This window comes from Condylura cristata, unplaced genomic scaffold (assembly GCF_000260355.1).
Source record: "Condylura cristata isolate star-nosed mole 26May11 unplaced genomic scaffold, ConCri1.0 scaffold00023, whole genome shotgun sequence".
Lineage (NCBI taxonomy): Eukaryota > Metazoa > Chordata > Mammalia > Eulipotyphla > Talpidae > Condylura > Condylura cristata.
In genome coordinates, this window is record NW_004567124.1 from 6,536,334 (window position 1) to 6,558,740 (window position 22,407).

Sequence of the window (22,407 nt, forward strand, 5' to 3'; positions counted from 1 at the left end):
AGCCTAGAAAAGAAAATGTTCAAGAAGGGAACCATGAATGCTATCAAAAATCCACTGAGAGCTTTAATAAAATAAAGACTGGGAATCAACCATTAAACTTGACATAACTAAAGTTAGGGTATTCTTTTAAGGAACAGTGGAATTAAAATCTGATTTGAAATGGATTCAGGAGATATTGGGAAATAGAAAGATGAATACATAACTAATTACAACTCTTGGGTTTTGGTATAAAAAGCTGCTGAAAAACCTGGCAATATTGAAAGCGATTGTGGAGTCAAAAGAAAAGTGTACCCATGACTAGATATTTTTTAATCATTTTGCCCAATATCTGGGCTTAGAATAAAATCTAAATTGTTGTGACTTAGTTTTGTTTTAAAGGGTCAAGTTTCACTCTTGTTACTTCTATTGCAAGGGGAAAAAATGTTAAATTTTACTTTTGGAAGTGGGTGATAATGCCAACTGAAATAGCCAACAGGAAAATCTATTAATAGATCTTAGATAATAGTTTTGGAGAGATCAAAGAGACTCCATTTTTAACTTACTATTAAAAATTAAATATTTCCTTTTTTCCTTTTACTTTAGTGGGGATCAGCAGTGTATTTATGTTATAAAAAATCTGTGGCAAAGACTAACACTATATCTTACAAAGCTGGTAAGTACCCTTTTTCATTAAATACTTGATATATAGATGTATTGTGAAGGCCAGAAAGCTTCAAGGTAAAAAACCAAAAACCATCTTGATAGGTTAGTGTCAGAACTGGACTGCAACCCATGTCTTTTGATTCTGCTTTGTCTTCATCCATGTATTTATTAGGTGCTGAATAGAGGGTTAATTTAAATGAAAGCAGTGTTTTTTAACATTGGGTTTAAATGAATAAGAAGAAAATGTCAGTTCTCTTAAGTTTTTTAATCAGTAGGGAATTTTTTTAAATAATATAATAGTTTATTTTTACATCATTTTGTGCACTTTTCCATTTCAGTTGTAATCTCCTAGGGTTTCCCATCACCCAGATCACACATGTGCTATCACCATAGCAGTAGGGAAAATATTTTACTTTTAAATTAATGTTTTTTGAATATGTTAAACTTAATCAAATCTGTAGTTCACATATGTTTCATAGTAATATGAAATATTATAAACTAATTTGTGACTTTATAATACATAGTTAAAATTTTCAACTGCCAGGAAAATCAAAATATGAAACATTCAGTACTGATCAAGAGAAGAGATTTAGCCTTAAATGTATATATTTTTTAAATGAATATCCTAGACTCCTACCTTTTTCTTTTATACTTGATTTTTCAAGAATCCACAATTCATTATTTCTATTCTTAAAGTTTTTACTATTACCTCTTTCCCTGAGAGAATAGCAATGTACTATAGATTCTCATGGGACCTACTGTTGACTAACATATAACTAGGAATTCTAAACTACCTTCCCCTTAGTATATGTAGCTCACCTCACTTTATAGAAGAGAAAAACAGACACCTACAGGGATGTGACTTATGCATATTCACATAGGTATTAGAGGCAGAGCAACTACCCTTATTTCCTACCATTTCATTTTGTCTTTAAATTCATATCTAATAATGGTTTTCATTAGCTTTAAGAGTTCAAGTTTAGGGAACCTATTTTCTTTTTCTAGTCCCACAAAATCTATACAAGTCCTACTCTGAGGATGTATTCAACTGAAGATGCCTGGATCACTATGTAGACTAGTCTACTTAACATAAAATCATAGGCCACTTGAAACTTTACTTCATATAATCCAGGATTATTCAGAAGCCCAATTTGAGTTGATACTATTATGAAAACATTCTAAGTATGTGGTGTTTATATTTTATGATTATTTTTCTTATGTTTATGCTAAAAGTTATATATATACTCCAATGGGATATCTGTTTTAAATATGTAAAATGTAAACCTTCCAACTCCAACTTGGGGGAAACTTATTAAGAGTTAATGAAGTGGATCTATATAGTCATCACTACTGAAAATTTTAACAGTATAGTCATATCCTTTAAAATAATGTAACCACAAACGATTTTAGGAGTGTGTGTGTGTGTAGAGAATACCTTTCTTTGTTTGCCTTATATTTACTAGTCTTTGTAGATGATGCTCAAAATGTTAACGATAAATTATTCCTATATATAGTTATAATGTTTTTTTTCAAGATTTACATATTTATACATACAGAACTGGGGTACAGGCCAGAGGTGTGGGAGTGGTGAGAGGATTCACCAGAGACAGAATGGGGAATAGAACAGGCAGATTGACTGAAATACACTGCTGAGGTGAGCAGTGGATGGGTCAGGAGAAGTCTACCGCACCATGTGGGTCACCTCCTTTGCCAGGAATCGAACTCATGCTGCAGTGGCTGCAATCAACCAGGGACAGTGTGATTAGTTACAATGTTTAAGGATTAACATCTGTGTGAAGCATTAAAACTTTCAGTTAATCTTTTGAACATGTGGATAATATGTAAACCTTCCAGATGTGTTAAATAATAAAAGTTTAGTCTCATTCAAATTATAAGCTTCTACATTTGAGAGACAGCAACCTAATGTTTATTGTTGTTTTTATAGGTCTAATTTGTCGATATCCTCAAGAAGATTATGAGTCATTCTCACTCCCAGAATCTGTCCCCCTGTTTTGTTTACCAATGGGTGCAACTATTGAATGTTGGCCACCCAATAGCAAATATCCTCTTCCTGTATTTTCTACTTTTGTGTTAACTGGAGCCTCAGCTGAAAAGGTACTGTGTGTTTTATCAAATGATATCTGTAAATAGCATGTATATTTTCTTAATTTCTTAAGTTTTATATAATGAAGAAGCAGTTTAAAAAACTGACTAAATTGAATCTAGTATACGTGCTTCTTCCATTTGCTTCTAGTATTGATTATCTGGAGACAGAAAAAGAATTTTCTATTTTGTATAACTAAATGCTTTTTGTGTGTGACTGTGGTGAAACTTTTTAATCACAAAATATAAGTATTGTTTCATTTTCTGAATTACAGACACATTAAATGTAATAAAAAAGACATAAATATGCAATGCTGTTTAAAATCAGAGAGTGTTAAAGTTAAAAAAAAAAAACCTTGGTAATGACCTCTAGTTTACCTCCTCATTTTGTAAATTGTAAAATTGAGGTCCAGAGGAATTCAGTGAATTGCCTAAACTTAGAACTTGTATTTTCTTATTTAAATTCTGTCCCTCTATCTACTAAATAGTTATTTTCCATTTTTTTAGAGAATATTGATAAAATTACTTTCACTCTTTATATAAACCAAGTACAATTTAATTAAAGCAACTTTCCCCCAATAATGAGACGCATCACAAATGATATGATTTGAATAAATGATATAAGGTATAATTATTTTATATTTTCCAGGTCTATGGTGCTGCTATTCAGTTTTATGAACCATATTCTGAGGAGAACCTCACAGAAAAACAGAGACTTCTTTTGGGTCTAGCATCACCAACGGATGGGAAGTCTGATAGTTCCAAAACAATTCACACTAATAAATGCATCTGTCTTCTTTCTCACTGGCCTTTTTTTGATGCATTCAGGAAGTTTCTGACTTTTCTGTATCGTTATTCCATCTCTGGACCTCATGTTCTTCCAATAGAGAAGTAAGTTAGAAGTCTTCTTGGTTCAGAGTTTGGCAGGCCTGTCCAATATGTGATATATACATAGTGATAATCAAATATATCTTATATGGAAACTAGATTTCTTAACAGTTATTTGAACAAAGTGGGTTTGGCTATTTCAGTCAGGTTTTATTTCATTATGCTTTTATAGTTATGTTATTTATAATGTTACTACTAGCAAAATGAAATAGACATTTCACTTTTGATGCTCTAGGGAAGTTTGGAGATCTTAATTAGTATTTTAAGTGTTGTAATTTTTATCTTGTCTGTAATTTGGATTTCATATGAACCTTCAAAAAAATTTCTGCTGTTTTTAGATGTCATGAACTTAAAGACAAAACTAGCTCTACACTTTTAAAATATATTTTAGTGATTTACTTTAACTTCACTAAAACTGAATGTTTTATGCAATGATCGATGTAAATGAGATATAGATATCTCCATTGTCTTTCTGACTATTGTTTATTTTAGTACATCTATTACTTAAGCTCTTTTGTGTTCTTATACAGAATTCTCAACTCTGATGACACTTGAGAAGTGATATAATTATAAGAACATATGGTACACACTAGTCTATAATTTTTCCATGTACTTTTCTGCCTTTTTCTCAATATTCTAATGTAGCAGATCCCAAATTTTTTTGGTCTCTAAATGAATGCCTTTATACTTTTAGAAAATGAGGACCCTAAGAGTTTTTCTTTATGTTTTATATATGTGGCTACTTACTTATAGAAATTTTAAATGAGAGCTTTAAAAATATATATATATATATATATATTTTTTAAAGATTTATTTATTTGTGCATACAGAACTGGGGTACAGGCCAGAGGCTCAGGGGTGGTGAGAGGCTTCACCAGAGACAGAGTGGAGAGCAGAACAGGCAGATCGACGAAGTACACTGCTGAGGGGAGCAGCGGGCGGGTCAGGAGAGGTCTGCCGCGCCATGTGGCAGGCGGGAACGGGAATCAAACTCATGCGGAAGCGGCTTTAGATTCTCAGTGTTGTGTTTTAACCCGCTGCGCCACCAGGGAGGGCCAATATATATATTTTTTAAGATAATAAGCTCATTGCATGATACTGTAAGATTCTTGGTTGGGGGGCAGGCGGTGCAAATAATTTTTCCCAAACAAAATTAGCGAAAATAACATTGTTATTTTAAGTCTTCACAAATCTCTCACAGCTGACTAAATTGAGCACAGCTAGATTTTCATATATATTTCTGCATTCAATCTGTTGTACAGTGTTTTGGTTGAAGCATATGAAAAAAAAAACAAAAAACCTGGCCTGAAAAGATATTTTGGTAGAAAAGGGAGGACATTGAATAGGCTTTTCTTTTTTGACACTGCTCTAAAACTTGACTATGTAGTTTCTTATATAGAGTTTCACATTTGCAGTATGAAATCTGAAACTTTAGCAATGAACATTAACATATATTAGTCCATGTCTTTGAGTGGAACTTTGACACATGTATGATTTTGTAGCCCTGGGTACTGATATTTTGCAAACTAGTGGTTCACTAAGCTAATGTAGATATAACTTTCTTATCAATAAAAAAATTAAAATTTTTATTACCAGAAAAATACTTTTTAGTATTAAAACTATCAAATTCATGTTGAACTTGATTCTAATTCTGATTTTCAGTTGAAAACTTGAATTCAGTTATTGACACGAACCATAAAATATTTTTTTGAAACAACAGACATACTTCATTTATACCCAATATTGTATAACTTTGTCAGTTGTTCTTTCAAGAATAAATTGCACTTTGTGAAAAACAAAACAGCTAATTCACTCACAATTCAGTCATAAAAGTGCTTTTCTTCAGGAAAGCCATCATCCTTCTACATGCTCCAGAATTGCTTTATGCTTTCTTTTCTTTATTACATAGATTAAAAGAAATTTAAGTAATCACATAGATCATTTAATAAAAGTTATAATATTCACTGCTTCATCAAAGACATTCCTAAGTGAAACTAACCTTTTACTGTAGGAGTGTATTGACAGTAGTTAAGAATACAATCATTACAACAGTTTGTCACCGCTGCCTTGATGGGAAGGTACCAGTAATTTTATCAACACTGCTTTTACACCATCAGTGCAAATACCAAAACAGTGGAAAAGCAAATGGTGTCTTAGTATTATAAAAATAATTTGACCTTGCAGATTCTCCCTGCATAACTGCAGGGAGTTTTGTTCATGGATAATACTTTGTTTTCTATGGTTTTAAACTCTAGGTAATTCATGCATATTTTGTGTTCTCTGGTACTGTATCTTCTTTCTCTTTAGAGAGTGAGTTAATTTAGTGGTAGAAACTGGTAGCTATATACCTGCTTTATACTTCCTATCACCACTAACAGTGGTGATACCACTGTCATTACTATACGTAGCAAAGAGTCAGAACATATTTGTAAAATTAATAAAATCCTCTTCCAGTGTTCCCTGTCTAGTTGAAGTTATCTCAGTCTGAATAATGTGAAAATAATGTTTACCAGAGAAGTAATGCAAAAACAAAATATCTTATCCCTAAAAAGTTTTTCATTGTTGCTGCCTTTTTCCCACAGTATTCAAAATAAAACCTATCTATCTAGATTTTTATCCATTTTCTTCTAGGGGAAAAAAAACATTTAAATCAATAATGGATTTTTAGCTTATTGTTTATAGAAAATATATGTTCATATTTTAGGAAGTTAAACTCATATTTCCAGAACACTCTAGTTTTTGTTTTGTTTTGTTTTGTTTTGTTTTCTTTTCAGATATTTGCTAAGTGTGAACAACTGACTAAAAAATCTTCTTTAGTAATGTCATATCTCTGATATGTTGTATATTATTTATTTAGGAATGTAAATGTCAAAATAACTTTGAGACATTGGTAATATAAACATTGTTCATTGATGATGAGCTACTGTTAATATGAAAAGTAATTGTATTTAAGTAGAAGCAACTTTAGTGGTATGTTTGATCCTTGGTGGTAACTTGTCCACTTGTTTTCTAGGCTAGGAATTTTGAAGTACTTTTGACTCAACTTGTACCTAAGGTGACATGTTGACCTTTTTTGCATATGGTATTCCCTTTGGAATCAATTGAGTTTTTGTTTTGTTTTTAAGGCATATTTCTCATTTTATGCATAAAGTTCCTTTTCCATCTCCTCAGAGACCACGGATTTTAGTTCAGGTAAGGCTTTATTCATAGAAGTGCCTTTTGTTACGATTATTGGCTCTCTCAAAGTATATAACATAAGAATAGTAACTTTAAACGTGGAAAAAGTTCTAAAGAGAATTAGATGTTATTTAATGTTGGAGTTTGAGACCTTACTGTTTTACTAGCTGCCTCGTAGACAAACATCTAATGTTTGTCCTCAGATAAAGGATTGAAATCTTTAAACATAGACAGCAGCAGCCATTTTGAACACACACACAAAAAGACTACTTTCCTAAAATGTGTTCCAGGTATTTGAAACTGCCTTTGGCAGTTATTGTCTAGTTAAATGTATTTGCATAGATAGAAGAAAAAGTTCTGTGTTTCATATGCTATAGGAAGGAATGCTCATATCTTTGTAACTGGGGGAAGTTTAAAATGAGCATTTATTACTTCTACATCTTTCTTCCCAGTTGACCATATCTTTGTTTACATTCCTTTTTGTTTGTACTGTGGATATGTAAGTTGTCTAATTATTTATTCAATGAGTATGTAAAGTATGTATCATTGTTGTATTATCTTATGTTACAGCCTGTAAAGAATGTTATTCAAAATTAGAAATCATTTTGGCAAATATATATTAACAAATTTGTGGAAATATGTATAACTGAAAATATAAGTTAAAACAATTGCATTATTATGTTACATGGAAAATGTCTAGAAAAATCTCATTTTGGTTAGCTTTTTAATTAGTGTACATATCCACATAATATCCCATATTATTCTTTGGTATTTTGTGCTAGAATATGTATAACACATAAGTTTGATACACATGAAAAATTTGTTTTACAGTAGAAGTCAACAGATTCTGCTGAATGCCAAACAGTAAATATTTCTACCTTAAAAGGCCATTCTGTGTCTATTAAAACTACTTAACTCTGCTATTATAACCCAAAAGCAGTTATGGATAATATATAAGTAAATGAGCATGGTTGTGTTCCATTAAAACTTCATTTTTGCTAACATGGGGCCTGTGGATTTGCTTTAGAGGTCATAGGGGTGCTGACCCTAATATTATGGTATTGAATGACATATCGTCTTGTGATACAAATTTAAAATATTAAAATAGAATTAGAAAAATGTTGAAGAAGAAAAGAGAGGATTCAGAGTAAGATCTGTCAGGAATTAGAGTAGATGAGTGATAGGATGTAGTTTTGGGATTTTAAATAGTAGGAGCAGTTCTTACATTGATGAATGGAGATATTGAAACTTCATAGACATCATTAGTTTATATCTTTTTACCAAAATGTGGTAACTTAAAGTTCATCTTTATATTTTAAATACTTTATTTTAAATGTTTTTTCAGTTATCACCACATGATAATCTGATTCTCAGTCAACCTGTTTCTTCACCTCTTCCACTAAGGCAAGTAAAACTTCATTTCTATGTATATTTCTCTGAATCTAGTGTAATGTTCTTATTTTTCCTCTTACTTCAAGGAATTTCAAATATGAATGCAAGTACTTCTCACTTAACTATTTCTTACCTAAATTCCTTTAGAGGTTAAGATTTTTCAAGAAAAAACATTGACTGCAGTGTTTGCTATTTTGCGTTTCCTCTTGTTATTGTCAAATACTGATTATTATATAAATAGGTTTATATGTATATAGATTAGTGAAACAGTTATTTTTTGCTTTAAATACCCTCTGAAAATACACAGATGTAATTTATCTTAAATTTAATCCTCACATAAAAAAAGTACATAGATAATAAATCATGAATCGGACAGTATATTTCATCACTTTAAAAAGTTCAAAGATACTATGAATTATGTTTTCTCTAAAGTATTTCTTGAAATTTAATTAGATGTAATCTTTCCAGCAGAGAATTAGTTATAATATAATTAAGTTATTTTGTCACCATTGACTTTGATTTTGTAAGAATTGCGTATTATTTCATCATTAGGTCTGGGCCTAGAATGACTGATATTTCACTAGTCTTTGTTTGAACTGAAAATAAACTGGAAATAGACTGAGACTATATAAAAACAATTAAATTTCCCCAGAGGACTTTTTCTGGGAGGTGGAGGAAGAATGACTTTATTGCTGCTATATGTTCTACACATCACACAATTCACCCAATTATATTGTACAATTCAGTGACTATCTTTCATATAATTCTAAAGCAATCACTACAATCAATTTTACAACGTTTTCATCTCTCTAAAAAGAAGCTTTGTATCCTTTAATAATTATTTTATTCTTCTCATCTTTACACACATAAACACACACATGTACATACAGCTCCTCAGCCCTAGGCAACCACTAATATATTTTCTGTCTCTGTAGACTTGCCTATCCTAGACTTTTTTATAAATAGAATCAAAACATGTGACCTTTTGTATTTGGCTTCCTTGAGCATATTCCAAGGTTCATCGATATTGTAGCATGCGTGCACAAGTAATTCATTCCTTTTTATTTCCAATAAATGACTCAATGTTTGGATATATAACAAATTTTATTTATCCATTCATCAGCTGATGGACATTTGGATTATTTCTTTTTGGCTGCTATAAATAATGCTGTTATGAATATACACAAGTTATTTTTGCTCATGTTTTTATTTCTTTAAGACTTGTTACTAGTTTTGTTTTACTTCAAATATATATGTATAATTATATTACTATAATTATTGTTATATTAAATATTATTATAATAATTTCAGTGAATCCAGTTATTTCACATTATATAAACAAAAATACTGGTTGGCTTGCTGAATTATTTTCTTAGTTAATCCAGTATTTTGTTGCCATCATAGAATGGCTGTTTTAGTTATTAATTTACTTTGTATGTGGATTCTTGTATGCTAACTCTTGATTTTTTATTACTGTTATTACAGTTGTAAAAATAATCTTTGTACTTGTAAATGAAAATTTTAACGTCTATTTACCTTAAGGAGGCAGGTTTGTAAGTCAGATAGCTTTTCTGATAGAGTGGAAGATAAGCCACATTAGAAACAAAACTGCCATGAAAGGCTTTGCCTTCAACCAAAGATGCCTCTTAAATAAATTGAATTCCTTACATGGACATTATCTACAAAGCAGGTCGTTTTATATAAATGGACTGTAGTGGAATAATATTGGGGCTTTGGTGGTAAACCTGGTATAATAACATTCAGTTGTAGAGGTCTGAACCTCTGCTCCCTAACTTATCATGTTATAAAAATCAGTGTTACCTGAATAATCCTAACTTTAAAAATAAATAAAATTAAACATCATACTCATATTGAAAATAATGCAGAAGATTAAAATTATTTTGAAACCTCAATAAATTTCAAGTAGTGTTTCTGATGCTGTGTTTTCCTACATAAAAGCACCAATCACATTTAAAGTTATATGTATACATAATACCTAATCATTCCCTAATCTTGAACATTGTTCAGTATTTGAGAGATATTTAGATCTTTTTCTTAATTATAATTTTTTTTTTTGGATTGACAGTGGTGGCAAGTTTTCAACACTACTTCAGAATTTAGGCCCTGAAAATGCTGTGACGTTATTGGTGTTTGCAGTAACAGAACATAAGATTCTCATCCATTCCTTACGGCCTTCTGTGCTTACTAGTGTGACAGAAGCATTAGTGTCTGTGAGTATCACAGTTTTTTATTGGCAATTTATTTTAAAACAAATTTATTCATAAATTTTAAAGCCTAATGCTTACCTTAAGAGTACTAAATTTTTATGTTGTGAAAAAATTTTGATTTTCCAACCCTTAACATCAGTTACAATTGTTTAAGTCATTATCAAGCCTTAGAACTGAGGTATAGCATTACAAAGGCAACTTTTTCTGTGTGTACTTTTAAGTTGTTTCAGTGTCAAAGTACTAAACCTCTCCTATCTTTTGTTTTTCCAAGATGATTTTCCCTTTCCACTGGCCATGCCCGTATGTTCCTCTCTGCCCACTGGCTTTAGCAGACGTCTTGAGTGCACCATGTCCATTCATAGTAGGAATTGATTCGAGATATTTCGATCTCTATGACCCTCCACCGGATGTTAGTTGTGTTGACCTAGATACCAACACCATTTCTCAGTAAGTATATTTTAATGAATCTTTACCAAATAATTTACAGCTTTATAATATATGTATGTAATTATTTTTGAATGCTAATTAGAATTCCTTTGAGTTATATTATGTTGTATTTGGGGACTATTATCATCTTTGAATCAACTCTTTTAATGCTTCATGCGATTAGAGAAGGAAAGATAAATATACCTTAATCCTCAAATTTTTAAATATTTAAGAATCAGTATAATCTTAGACTTCCCTAGAAATTTACAGAAGGGAAACTGAGATTTGAAATAGAAAAAACAGGGGCCTCCTAGTGGCAAAAGGGGTTAAGGCGCAGCACTATCCACTACAATTGTAGTATGATATCTATCCCTGGCCAAGGAAGTGACCCACGGGATACAGCAGAACTCTCCTGTCTTGCAGGCTGCTCCTCTCAGCAGTATATTTCAGTCAGTCTGCCTGTTCTGCTCCCCACTCTGTCTCTGGTGAATCCTCTCACCACAAACCCCCTCTCTGGCCTGTACCTCAGTTCTTGTATACATAAATAAATAATTGTTTTTTAAAAATAGAAAAATATTTTTTTTCTTTATTCAGATGGGTATGGCTGAAATTATAAACTGAATTAAAATGCTTTTCCTTGATTAGATTGACTATATTCCTATTTCTAGTCTTGGGTAATACTCTTAGAATACTAATATTTTATAGCAAAATTAATTACTTTTAAAATTATACACTTATCACCTTTATATACTAGGAATGTAAGGACTCTAAATTTCCTTTATTTTTATTGAAATAATATTTCAGTTGTAGCTATTGGAAGCTATAGCTATCTTTATAGTTTTTTACAGCTATATATATATTTTTTAAAAGATTTATTTATGTACACATATAAGAACTGGGGTACAGGCCAGAGGTACAGGAGGTGAGAGGATTCACCGGAGACTGAGTGGGGAACCGAACAGGAAAACTGGCCAAAATACTGAGAGGAGCAGTGGGTGGGTCAGGAGAGGTTGTGCCATGTGGGTCACCTCCCTGGCTGGGATTCAAGCTCAAGCTGCATTGGCTACAGATAGCTTCATCTTGCTGCACTTTAACCCACTGCACCACCAGGGAGGGACCTATACTATGTATTTTACAGCTTTTTTATAATTCAGTGTTTCTCTTGTATCCCCTATTTTCAATTTAAACTATTCAGGGAGAGGGAATTGACACAATAACCACATTGCATATAGAGGATATACTTAAAATAACTGCAGATTAGTCTATCAGTCTGCAAAATAGGTTTTTCTCCATTTTTTAATAAGCATTTTTATTTAATTCAGAAATCTTAGATTAATTCTAGTTTTTTTGTTTGTCAGAACCTCATGTGCCTAAACAGTAAAGAAAATTTAGCAAAAACAAAACTGTATTATAAAACACACATACTGTCAAAAAGCTTTTTTATTCAGAGAAAGCCTGACCAAGAAAAATATGGGCTATATTTTGTGCAGAAAGGCCATCATATATATAGGGCTGATAGAGTCAAAGACTATTTACCAAGAATATTTTATTCTTTACCAGGAATTTTCAACTCTTTAAATATTAAAGTAGTATCTCTTTTCTTTGTCAGTTGTTAATATTTTTAAAAATTGAGGTTGAGGGTAATAAGTGAACATAGACTTTGTCTATTATGGCAGTAACTTATATTTCCCTCTTTTTATACTTTCCCTCAACTTCTTAAAAGAATTTTCTTACTATTATTTTATCTATCTGTTTTGATTACTAGTGAGTTCAAGAATCAAAGAAACATGAATCATTTGCACTATTCAGTAATCCTCCTTGATATTATCACACAAACATGTAGGAGGACTAAATTAGTGAACTAACAGCTTTCTACTTTCCTTTACTCAGAATTTCTGAAGCCTCAAACCTGAAATTTAAAAGGAAAACAAGTCATGAGTATGGAATGTTCATTTCCTTTTCCCTTACTAATTCTTGGATACTTATGCAGAGTATGTTATGAATGTCAAGAAAATTCTGAAGGGAAATTCATATCTAATATGTATAAGGCTGAAAACTGTTTGCATAACCTATCTTATATTATTCTTTATACTTTGTGAAATAGGTTTTATTAATCCCTCTGACAGAGAAGGAAACCTATGGCTAGATTTTTAGGTAATTTTTTGTCGAAAGTCACAAAACTTGTGCTGCCAAAACTAGATTTTGAAGCTATTGCTGTTGGACTCCAAACTAATAACTCTGCCACATGAGCAGTTTAAGTTATGTAAATGAAAGTTACCATGAATAAAAATTCAGAAGGCTATCAAAAATCCAAACTCAGGTACAGGTAAACCTCACCTTTCTAGACAAGTTTTAGAATGAAAATATCAAGAGTAGGAGGAAGAAATGGTGTGAGTAAATAATTATAATTAAATATAATGAAATGTCAAGATATTGCTCATTCATTTGTGTTACAGCATATATTGAGTGTCCTTTTTTTCTCGTTACTAAGAGTAAAAAAAGCAAGTAAAGAAAAGCAAGCCAAGTATACTCTTCTTTTACATTGCTTTTAATCGAGTCTAGCAAAGCAGGCTGACTCACAGTGAATAAGGCAGAGTAAGAGTTATGTGTTGTAAAGCTTTATCAAGAAAATAATGTAAAATGTGTTTCTTCATTGTGTTCTACTGTAATAATGGATTCCATGCCCCTATTCACATTATAAATGAAATTAAACCTTCACAGCAGGACATCTGCAATTCAACCCTGCCCTGTCTATATTTTACTCATCTGTGGAAAGACAGAGTACATTCCATGATTGTTATTCTTTGTTATCTTATGCTTTCCACTCTTTTTTTCTTTGTTTAGTTTTCAAAGTGATTTTTGCTCTTTTTGTTCTGTGTAAAGTTTAGGGAACATAAAAAAAGAAAATGTTCAGCAAGTGCCACTACACATCTGTGCCATGTTATTGTCTTTAATGCTTAGGAGTAGTTTACTTTTCTACTTTTTCTCCGTATTTTTCAAGTTTTCCAAAATGAGTGTTCATTGTTCTTGACATAGCAAAAATGAAATAAAATGAAGGATAGAATCAGCAATGCTTAACAGCAGAATTAAGTGCAAACAAACACTTTATGGAGTTTTGTCACCTTGCTTTTCTTTCAAGCAGATATCCTCTTTTAGAGTTATAAAAGTACTTAGAATGTGGTAATTTATCCAAAGTAATTTAATTTCTACATATTTCTTTTCTCAAAGAAACGAAACAATTTTTCTGTACACTTTTAGGAAACAAAAATGAGTATTTTCACTTATCAAAATACTTTGATAAATGCTATGGGTCATAAGTTTACTTTTCCACAGAACTTTTTCCTGAATGTCTATTAAAAAAAATCTAGGATTTTCCCAATATAATATGTCTAAACTGTATTAAATTGAGGCTGAGAATAATGATACCATATTAAGCTTTGTAGTGATTAGTGTGACTGTAGTGCAAGTAGAATTTACTTAGAACAATGTAACTATAAATTTTGACCTATATTTAATACAGGTTCTACCCTCATATAAATAAATTTCTAAATATTCAAATAACCTGTGTAGGATGTTTCTCCTATTAGCTAAGATATTTTGTTTTATCTTTTACTCAGTGTGTTTTCTCTTTCTCTATCTCTCCCCAAGTTCATTTAACAAAATGCATTATTGTTGTCATTTAATCTCAGAACTGGTGACAAGAAAAATGTAGCCTGGAAGATACTTCCAAAGAAGCCATGTAAAAATCTGATGAACACACTGAATACTCTTCACCAGCAGTTGGCAAAATGTAAGTGGATAACTTAAATAAAGAAGTAATTTAATATGAGAAAGGATTCCAATTACTTTGCCTTACTTGTTAAAGGGTAATGTTTATTTAATATAAAGGAAAGTGTTTTTATAATCTTCAAAGTGAATGAGCATTAAAATAAAATTTGTATGAGCTTTTATAATTTTGATGAGTAATTTAACTTTGTTTTGTCACATTTTCATAAAACTGTTTTTTAAATGATAAAGTTTTTAAAAGGTAAGTTTCTTTAATTTTATGACTACTGAAATACCATGGTAAAAATAAGGATTTCCCCTGTATACTTTAGTCATATGTTGACTAGAAAGTTAGTTTGAAAAATCTAGGGTCTAAAATTTAAATAACATTAGAAAATGAATGCTTATGAGTTCAGTGGAATAAGACCTGGGTCATATGCTTTTCACCTTCAGTGAACCTTAATGCTATCTTTATCACAAATAATTTGAAGCTAGAAGTTTGCTAAATGCATCAGGAAATTAATAAAAATGAAAATTGGTTAAGATATATAATATTTCAGTAAAAAGTTTATATAAGGATATATCTTGACAGTGATCTAGAAGAATTAAACCTTCATTTCTTTATCTAATCCTCTTGGTATTTTGTAACAATGGTTCACTCGGGATCCATAATTTAGTACTTACTGTATGAAATATGGTTAGTAAGTATATAGTGATATTTGAAATTCTCATTCATGTATTAAATGAAATAAAAACCTAAAGGCTGGCTTGCATGCTTGTGGGTTCAAGTATCTATAGTATACTAGAAAAATAGGTATGAAAAAATACAGTCTTTACAAAAATAAACCTTACAACAGTTAGGTAATTTGGAAATAATTCATAAATACTGGTCTATAAGGAAGAGGACATCAAATAGAACAAAATTTTATTTTATAGAAAAATAAATTATGTACATAATCTTATTTAAGCTACTACATTAATTGCTTCTTTAAAGTACATGCCCTTTTTTTTTGCATATTTGAAAAATCCAGCAGCTATTTTAGCAATATTCCTGCTGAAGGGTAGAATCTTAAACAATATTGACAGACTTTTAAACAATATTGATAATCAAGGATCATATAATACTTTATAGCTTCAAATACTTTTAAATGTATTCCTTTATCTTTACAACCTTGAAGATGGTACAGTAGTTTGCCATTATTTATGTGATTGATAAGGATGAAGCTAGGATTAGAACGTCAGTCTTCTGTTCCAATGCCCACCTTCTTCCTAGTACTTCCCTTATAGAATAGATGCCCTTACACCCTCAAATGGAATGTATTTCCTAGCAAGAAGTACATTCTTCTACATAACTACAGTGTAACCATGAAATAAGGAAATTAAACTTAAGCATTATTGCCATCCTAATCCTCAAAACAAATTCAGGTTATGCCAGTTGTCATCATCATGATCTTTATATAGCAAAAGAATCCATATTTCAAATCAGGTGTTGTATTTCATGCCTTTAGTCTCGTGTTCTCTAAAACAGCTCTTCAATTTTGCTTTTTCCTTGACACTTGTAAATTATACTTAACTGCTATAGAATGGTCCATAATATGGATATGTTTCAGTATCCTTGTCATAAATACAGATCATGTGACCTTGGCACGAATGACAGAAGTAATGCTGCATCCTTATCAAATCTCATACTATTTCACCTTTTCCTGTTGCTGCTGATGATGTTCACTCAGATCACTTGATTATGGTGGCATCTACCAGGATTGTGTACTGTAAAGTTACTGTTTTACTTCCTAATGACTTGAGCATTGAATTGTTCAGGAACAAGAATTGTTTTCCACTTTCTAGTCCCTGTTCCCCCTATAAACACTTATATTTAAACAAAAGAGAAAAAGAGAGAAGGACTATGCTTCATTGATGTGGCTATTATGATCTTCTTTTATTAGTTTTTAAATGATTATTTCAGAACATAAACATTTATGTGTTTGCTATTCAGGTAAACTGGGAGACTTTTCCATTTAATTTGAATGAAAGTACTTAGAGACTAGAAAATTCTATTAAGTTAAGTAACAGAGTTAAGTAGCTTGAGTCTTATTGAAAACAATTTTTTTCCTTTCAGTTGTATTGAGATGTAGTTGACATGCAGCACTATAGTTTATGTATAGTACAGGTTCACTTACATTTATAACAAATTTATATTGACACTATTATGAACATTAGTTTTGACAGTTAGGAAAAAACACTAACACTGTATTTCTTCACAGTGCAGCAGAGACCAAGAGATGATGGACTAATGGACTTAGCAATGAATGACTATGACTTTAATTCTGGAAAGAGGTTGCACATGATAGATTTGGAAATCCAAGAGGCATTTTTGTTTTTCATGGCCTCTATTTTAAAAGGTTATAGATCATACTTAAGACCAATAACACAAGCACCATCTGAGACAGCCACAGATGCTAGTTCTCTTTTTGCCCTACAAGGTAAGTGATTGCTTAATTTTATAGCTTTCATATTATGGAGCTTAACTTGTGATGATTCAGTTGCTTTCTGGGTTAATAACTCACAATTACCAAAATACCTACCTATTTCAGGAGTATGTAAATACCAACTCTTTTGGTAATCCATTTCATAGGATTAGTTACTTCTCAGGCACTTAGATATAATCTCATTAGCAAAAGATGCAGAAGAAAACTGAAAAGTACAGAACTTCCTAATGTTGTACTGCTGTATTCTGTTGTGTCACATGTGTGTTAAGGTACCAATGCTTTTAGCTTTCAGAGCAACCAGACAGTGTTGGAGATGCAGAAGAGCCCCTTGGGTGGTCACCTTTTGATTTGAACCACCTCTTTTGTTTTACTTCAGTGTGGTTTACAAATACTATTTTCTGTCTGTGTCTCGACATAAAAAAAGGTTGGGAAACCCTGAAATGCAATCTGTGTCATAGTATGTATTTACTCTCCTTTGTAGTGTTTAATATTTGAAAGTAAAATTCATTTTATACGCATATATTGAATGGCTCCCAAGGCAAGACATTACATATATTAGATTTATATATACTATATATATATATTTCATATATGAAATATATATATATAGTATATATGAAAGACATATATGGTTACAAATGAAACAAGAAGATAAGCAATTTGAAAATAATATAACTAAACACTCACAGAAGGTACTTCTGGGAAAATCACATCTAAACCATGATTTGAAGGATTAGTGGAAACTAGCCAGGCGAAGGGAAAGTAGAAGTGTTTTAGGAAGGGAGAATAGTTTATGCAAAATCCCTGAGGCTGTCGAGTTGAGTAAAAGAAAACATAGGTGAATACCAGAGGGGATATTAACTCCTGCTTTAAAAAGCAAATGTGTGTGGAGAGTGAGCACATGCACATAATGTGAAACACATTTGTGGGAGTCTTAGCAATTTTAAAAATGCTTTCAAGTTTGCTAGTTCATTTGTTATCTTCAAAGTAGTGAGAGAACAGAAACAATGCTGAAGGAAGAATTGAAAGATCTGGGTTTACTTCCATTCTGGTTGCTATGTTTATCAGGCCACTTCCTCTTCCCCTTTTTAGGGATCTTTGTTCTTTTTTTACAAAAATGACAGGGTGTGGGGGATATAGATGGACCGGTTTGTAAAATTCCATCTTGCTCAGAAAATTGTATGAACCTATAAATGATACTATATATTTTGACATTATAAATTTATGTTGAACAGCTTTCTTAAGAAGTCGGGACCGCTCACATCAAAAATTCTATAACTTGATGACCAAAACACAAATGTTTATTCGCTTCATTGAGGAATGTTCTTTTGTCAGTGATAAAGATGCAAGTCTGGCGTTTTTTGATGATTGTGTAGATAAAGTAAGTAATAGTAATACTGTATGTCTGCAGTACCCTAACTTATTCATGTGACTGTTATGTCATGAGTCATAGTTTCTATTTATAACTTTGACCACTTGTAACAAAATCTAAATTCCATTAAACAGTTAACTTGTGTAATGAAAGTATTGGGTTGTTAGAAATTATGGAATACAACCTCCTTGTAGGATTTTACATGTTTTACCATGTTTTACCTCCATACTGCTTTCCACAAGGGGTAGGCCAGTCTGCAGGGAGAATACAAGTACCAGCAGTGGAGAAGAGTTCCCTTTTCTCTACATCCTTGCCAGCACTTGTTGTTTCTGAAAAAAGACATCCTTTGAGGGAAAATTTACCTTCTACATTTTGAATAACCTATTTACAAATGGACTATTAAAAATCTGCCTTTTTGTAAGTTGAGCCCTATCTATATAGAGGCAGAAATCCTACTGAGAAATGTCATACATAACTCATTGATTGTTTTGTCTCTATTCCAGCCTAGTACCAAGAACTTCCTTTTTCCTATTTCAATCAAAAATTTAAGTTTACCGTATTTGGTGCTTATAAAGTTAAATATAAATAGAAAGAAAGAATAAATTTAAAAGTATATTTTAAATAGGAAATATGCAATAAAATATGCAATAAACATTAAAACAAGAAAATTAAAAATTCTTCTAAATCCTTTCTTTACAAGAATAATTTTGTAGGTTTTTGTATTTAAAAGTATATTTTAAATAGGAAATATGCAATAAAATATGCAATAAACTGTTGACAACATTAAAACAAGAAAATTAAAAATTCTTCTAAATCCTTTCTTTACAAGAATAATTTTGTAGGTTTTTGTATATAAGAGTGTTTTTGAGGTTAAAGTCTCAGTGCTATCACGCTATCAGCAGCCATTGTAGCATGAGTTTGATCCCCACCAGGGAGATAACCCATATGGTGCAGCAGACATCCACTGCAGTGTATTTCAGTAGGTCTGCCTGTTTTGCTCCCTGCTGTCTGGTGAATCCTCTCATGCCCCCCACCCCCATACCTCTGGCCTACACCCCAGTTCTTATATGCATAAAGAAGTAAAAAAAAAAAAAAGGATTTGAAAAAAAGTTTTTGACTGCCATTATACACTTTGAATGTTTTTCCTGTATGGCTAGGCTTCCACTGGTCATCTTATGTTCTCACTGACTTTTCCTTGGGGAACATGGCATATGTTTGTCTTCAATTAACTGTACCAAGCTAACTGAAGAAGCAAATTAGTTACCATTATTTAGCTATTCAATTATTAGCACAGAAGAAAGAAATATTGTGTCATTCTCTTTTATTTTCCTTTTCATTTAATGTATCTTGTTTACAAGTTTGTGTTGCAGCTACTAACTGGTACTACAGTTTCATATGGTTGAAAAAACTACTTATGTTATAAGATATACAAGACCATAATTTTTCTCAGTACATAGAGCATCATGTTCTAAGGATCATATTTTGGTAAAGTAGACCACCTCCTGTTTATTTGCTAGGAGTCAATGCAGGACATGATTGGAATAATTGTTTAAGGAATAGAAAGTCTGAGAAGTCTCAAAAAGAAACAATCCTTTTAAATGTATTATAACTGCTATTTCTATATTTTCCTAAAATGCTGTGTACCTACTGAAAGTCTAGAGTCAATAAAAGATCACTTATGCATAATGGATTATAAAGATATGAGTGACTACTAAGAAAGTCAGAACAGAAAACTAATTTACTGAAAAACAGATACATGTGTTTGCTTTCTTATAATTTAAGGAGCTCTTTTATTAGAGAAAATAACCTGTCAGAGATTATATATATATATATATATATATATATTTAAAACCTTTATATATGAGTAGAGGGTAATTGTACTAGTGTTACTAAGCAAACTTTCTGAAATATCAAATAATCATACAGTGCTGTTACTCTTTCATATTTTAGTACCACAATTTATGTGCATTCAACACAGCAAGTGAGCTCTTGCTTTTAATCTGCAAGTGTTTTCTGATATACCAATATTTGTTTTTAAAGATTTATTTTACTAATCTATGCATACAAGAGCTAGCCAGTAGTGTTGGGAATGAGAGAATGGGGAGTAGTACAGGCAGATTGACTGAAATACACTGAGGAGAACAGCAGGCAGCAGGCAAGACAGGAGATGTCTGCTGTGCCATGTGGGTTAGTTAGCTTTCTGGCAGGGGATTGAACCCATGCTACAGCGGCTGGTGACAGCTTGATAGTGCTTAGACCTAACCTCCTGTGTGACCTGGGAGACCCTGAATACCAATAATATCTTAAAGTTAATTATTTATGTGGCATTATTCCTTACTTGAGTAACTTTGAACTAATTTTTAAAGTAAAAGGATTCTCCTACTTCTGGCAGTATAGCTTGGAAAATAAATAATACTAAAGATTCATTAACTGCCTAAGCCTATCCAAGGCTAAGATTGATCAGAAATTAGATATAGTCCTCTTTTGATTTTAGTATATCCAAACAAAACATAACTGACTTTAAAAACCTGAGGTAGGTAATGCTGAATAAGAATAAGAAAGACAACATTTGAAAATTATTTGAGTTTCATTTATGACTAATTTAAGAACCATGTGTTCATCATATTATTATATTTTGAATCCTTACAATCTGTTCCAGTAGGATGGATCTTAACTAAGGGCAGTTTTGTGTAGCAAATAGCCTGGTAAGATTTTCTTGGTCTCCCAAGCCTGCCTTTGCAGTGTTTTCTGAACATATTAATGTCTTGTGAAAAAAAATATGAAGAGAATATGAAAATTATTTTAATTTTATCCTGCTGTGGGTGTTGGTTTTCTTTTTCTCCTGACGGAGACAGATGTCACTATGTTTTTAAAAGACAGAAATGTCCAATTGATAAATGTAGAATTTGTTGCATGGTTATTTTTATAATGTCAAAATGTCAATTTCTGGTATACAGAATAAGGGAAATATGTTTTACTATGGTATTGAAACTGTGATGCAAATTTTTAATATTTTATTAAACTTTACTGACAATTCAAGCAGTTATCCTTGAACACAGTTTTTTATCTATGTGAACAAAGTGGCTAGAGAGTGGGAAGAAGATACATGTCTGGAAAAGTAAAAATGGTTAAAAAGAGGGTGAACAATTAAATAAATGCATGAAAATGTTAACACACTCCATACTCTTAGACAAGCATTTCTCTTATGATACATCCTGGAGAAACAGATTACTCTCCAATGACCTTGTACATTTGTTTTAAACTTTTAATTCTGGTTTGCTTCTTATTTCATTATCACTGCTGCCTTTATAATTAAATTAACCACATTTCTTCTGCATAAAAATGAGTTTAGAGCTTTTCCTTTATTCTTGGGTTTTTGGTGGATACCACATCCTACTCTAGATACCTGTGATTTTGAGTTAGCATTGACATGTTCCTAATGTTGTTCAGTATGATTCTGTTTTTTTTTTTTAAACTAACAACTGCACCGGCATTTTTTTTTAATGTTTTATATTTGCTAATAATGTCATAAGTATTCTGTTTGATTTTTTCACGTTTTTCTTAGATGGCTTAAGTAACAAAGTGTGGAAAAGGAAAAACAACATTAGGAACTCCATAAGCCCAGTCACCAATAATATCCATTTTCTACTTAGTTCAAATGTTTTTTACGTAATTGTAATATAGTTTCCCAATTTATTATTTACCCAGATCTTAGAAGCATTTTGAATATTGCTGCCAAATCTTTTATTTTTATTTATGCATACAGAACTGGGGTACAGGCCAGAGGTGCAGGGGCAGTGAGAGGATTCACCAGAGACAGAGTGGGGAGCAGAACAGGCTGACTGATGAAGTACACTGCTGAGGGGAGCAGCAAGCAGTCCAGGAAAGGTCTGCGGAGCCATGTGGATCACCTCCGGAGTGGGGATCA

General features: G+C 31.7%; 1 protein-coding gene across 5 annotated transcripts in view; it reads left to right on the forward strand.

The window, feature by feature from the left end:
* Positions 1-22,407, forward strand: part of DENND4A (DENN/MADD domain containing 4A) — a 99,301-nt gene that overhangs the window by 41,599 nt on the left and 35,295 nt on the right. For all 5 annotated transcript variants that reach the window (XM_012728671.1, XM_012728673.1, XM_012728674.1 and 2 more), the window contains 10 exons: positions 583-652; positions 2,588-2,757; positions 3,395-3,636; positions 6,759-6,825; positions 8,156-8,214; positions 10,289-10,433; positions 10,702-10,877; positions 14,546-14,646; positions 16,883-17,101; positions 18,343-18,488. In XM_012728671.1, coding sequence (XP_012584125.1) covers positions 583-652; positions 2,588-2,757; positions 3,395-3,636; positions 6,759-6,825; positions 8,156-8,214; positions 10,289-10,433; positions 10,702-10,877; positions 14,546-14,646; positions 16,883-17,101; positions 18,343-18,488 — 1,395 coding nt within the window. The remainder of the gene's footprint in view (positions 1-582; positions 653-2,587; positions 2,758-3,394; positions 3,637-6,758; positions 6,826-8,155; positions 8,215-10,288; positions 10,434-10,701; positions 10,878-14,545; positions 14,647-16,882; positions 17,102-18,342; positions 18,489-22,407) is intronic.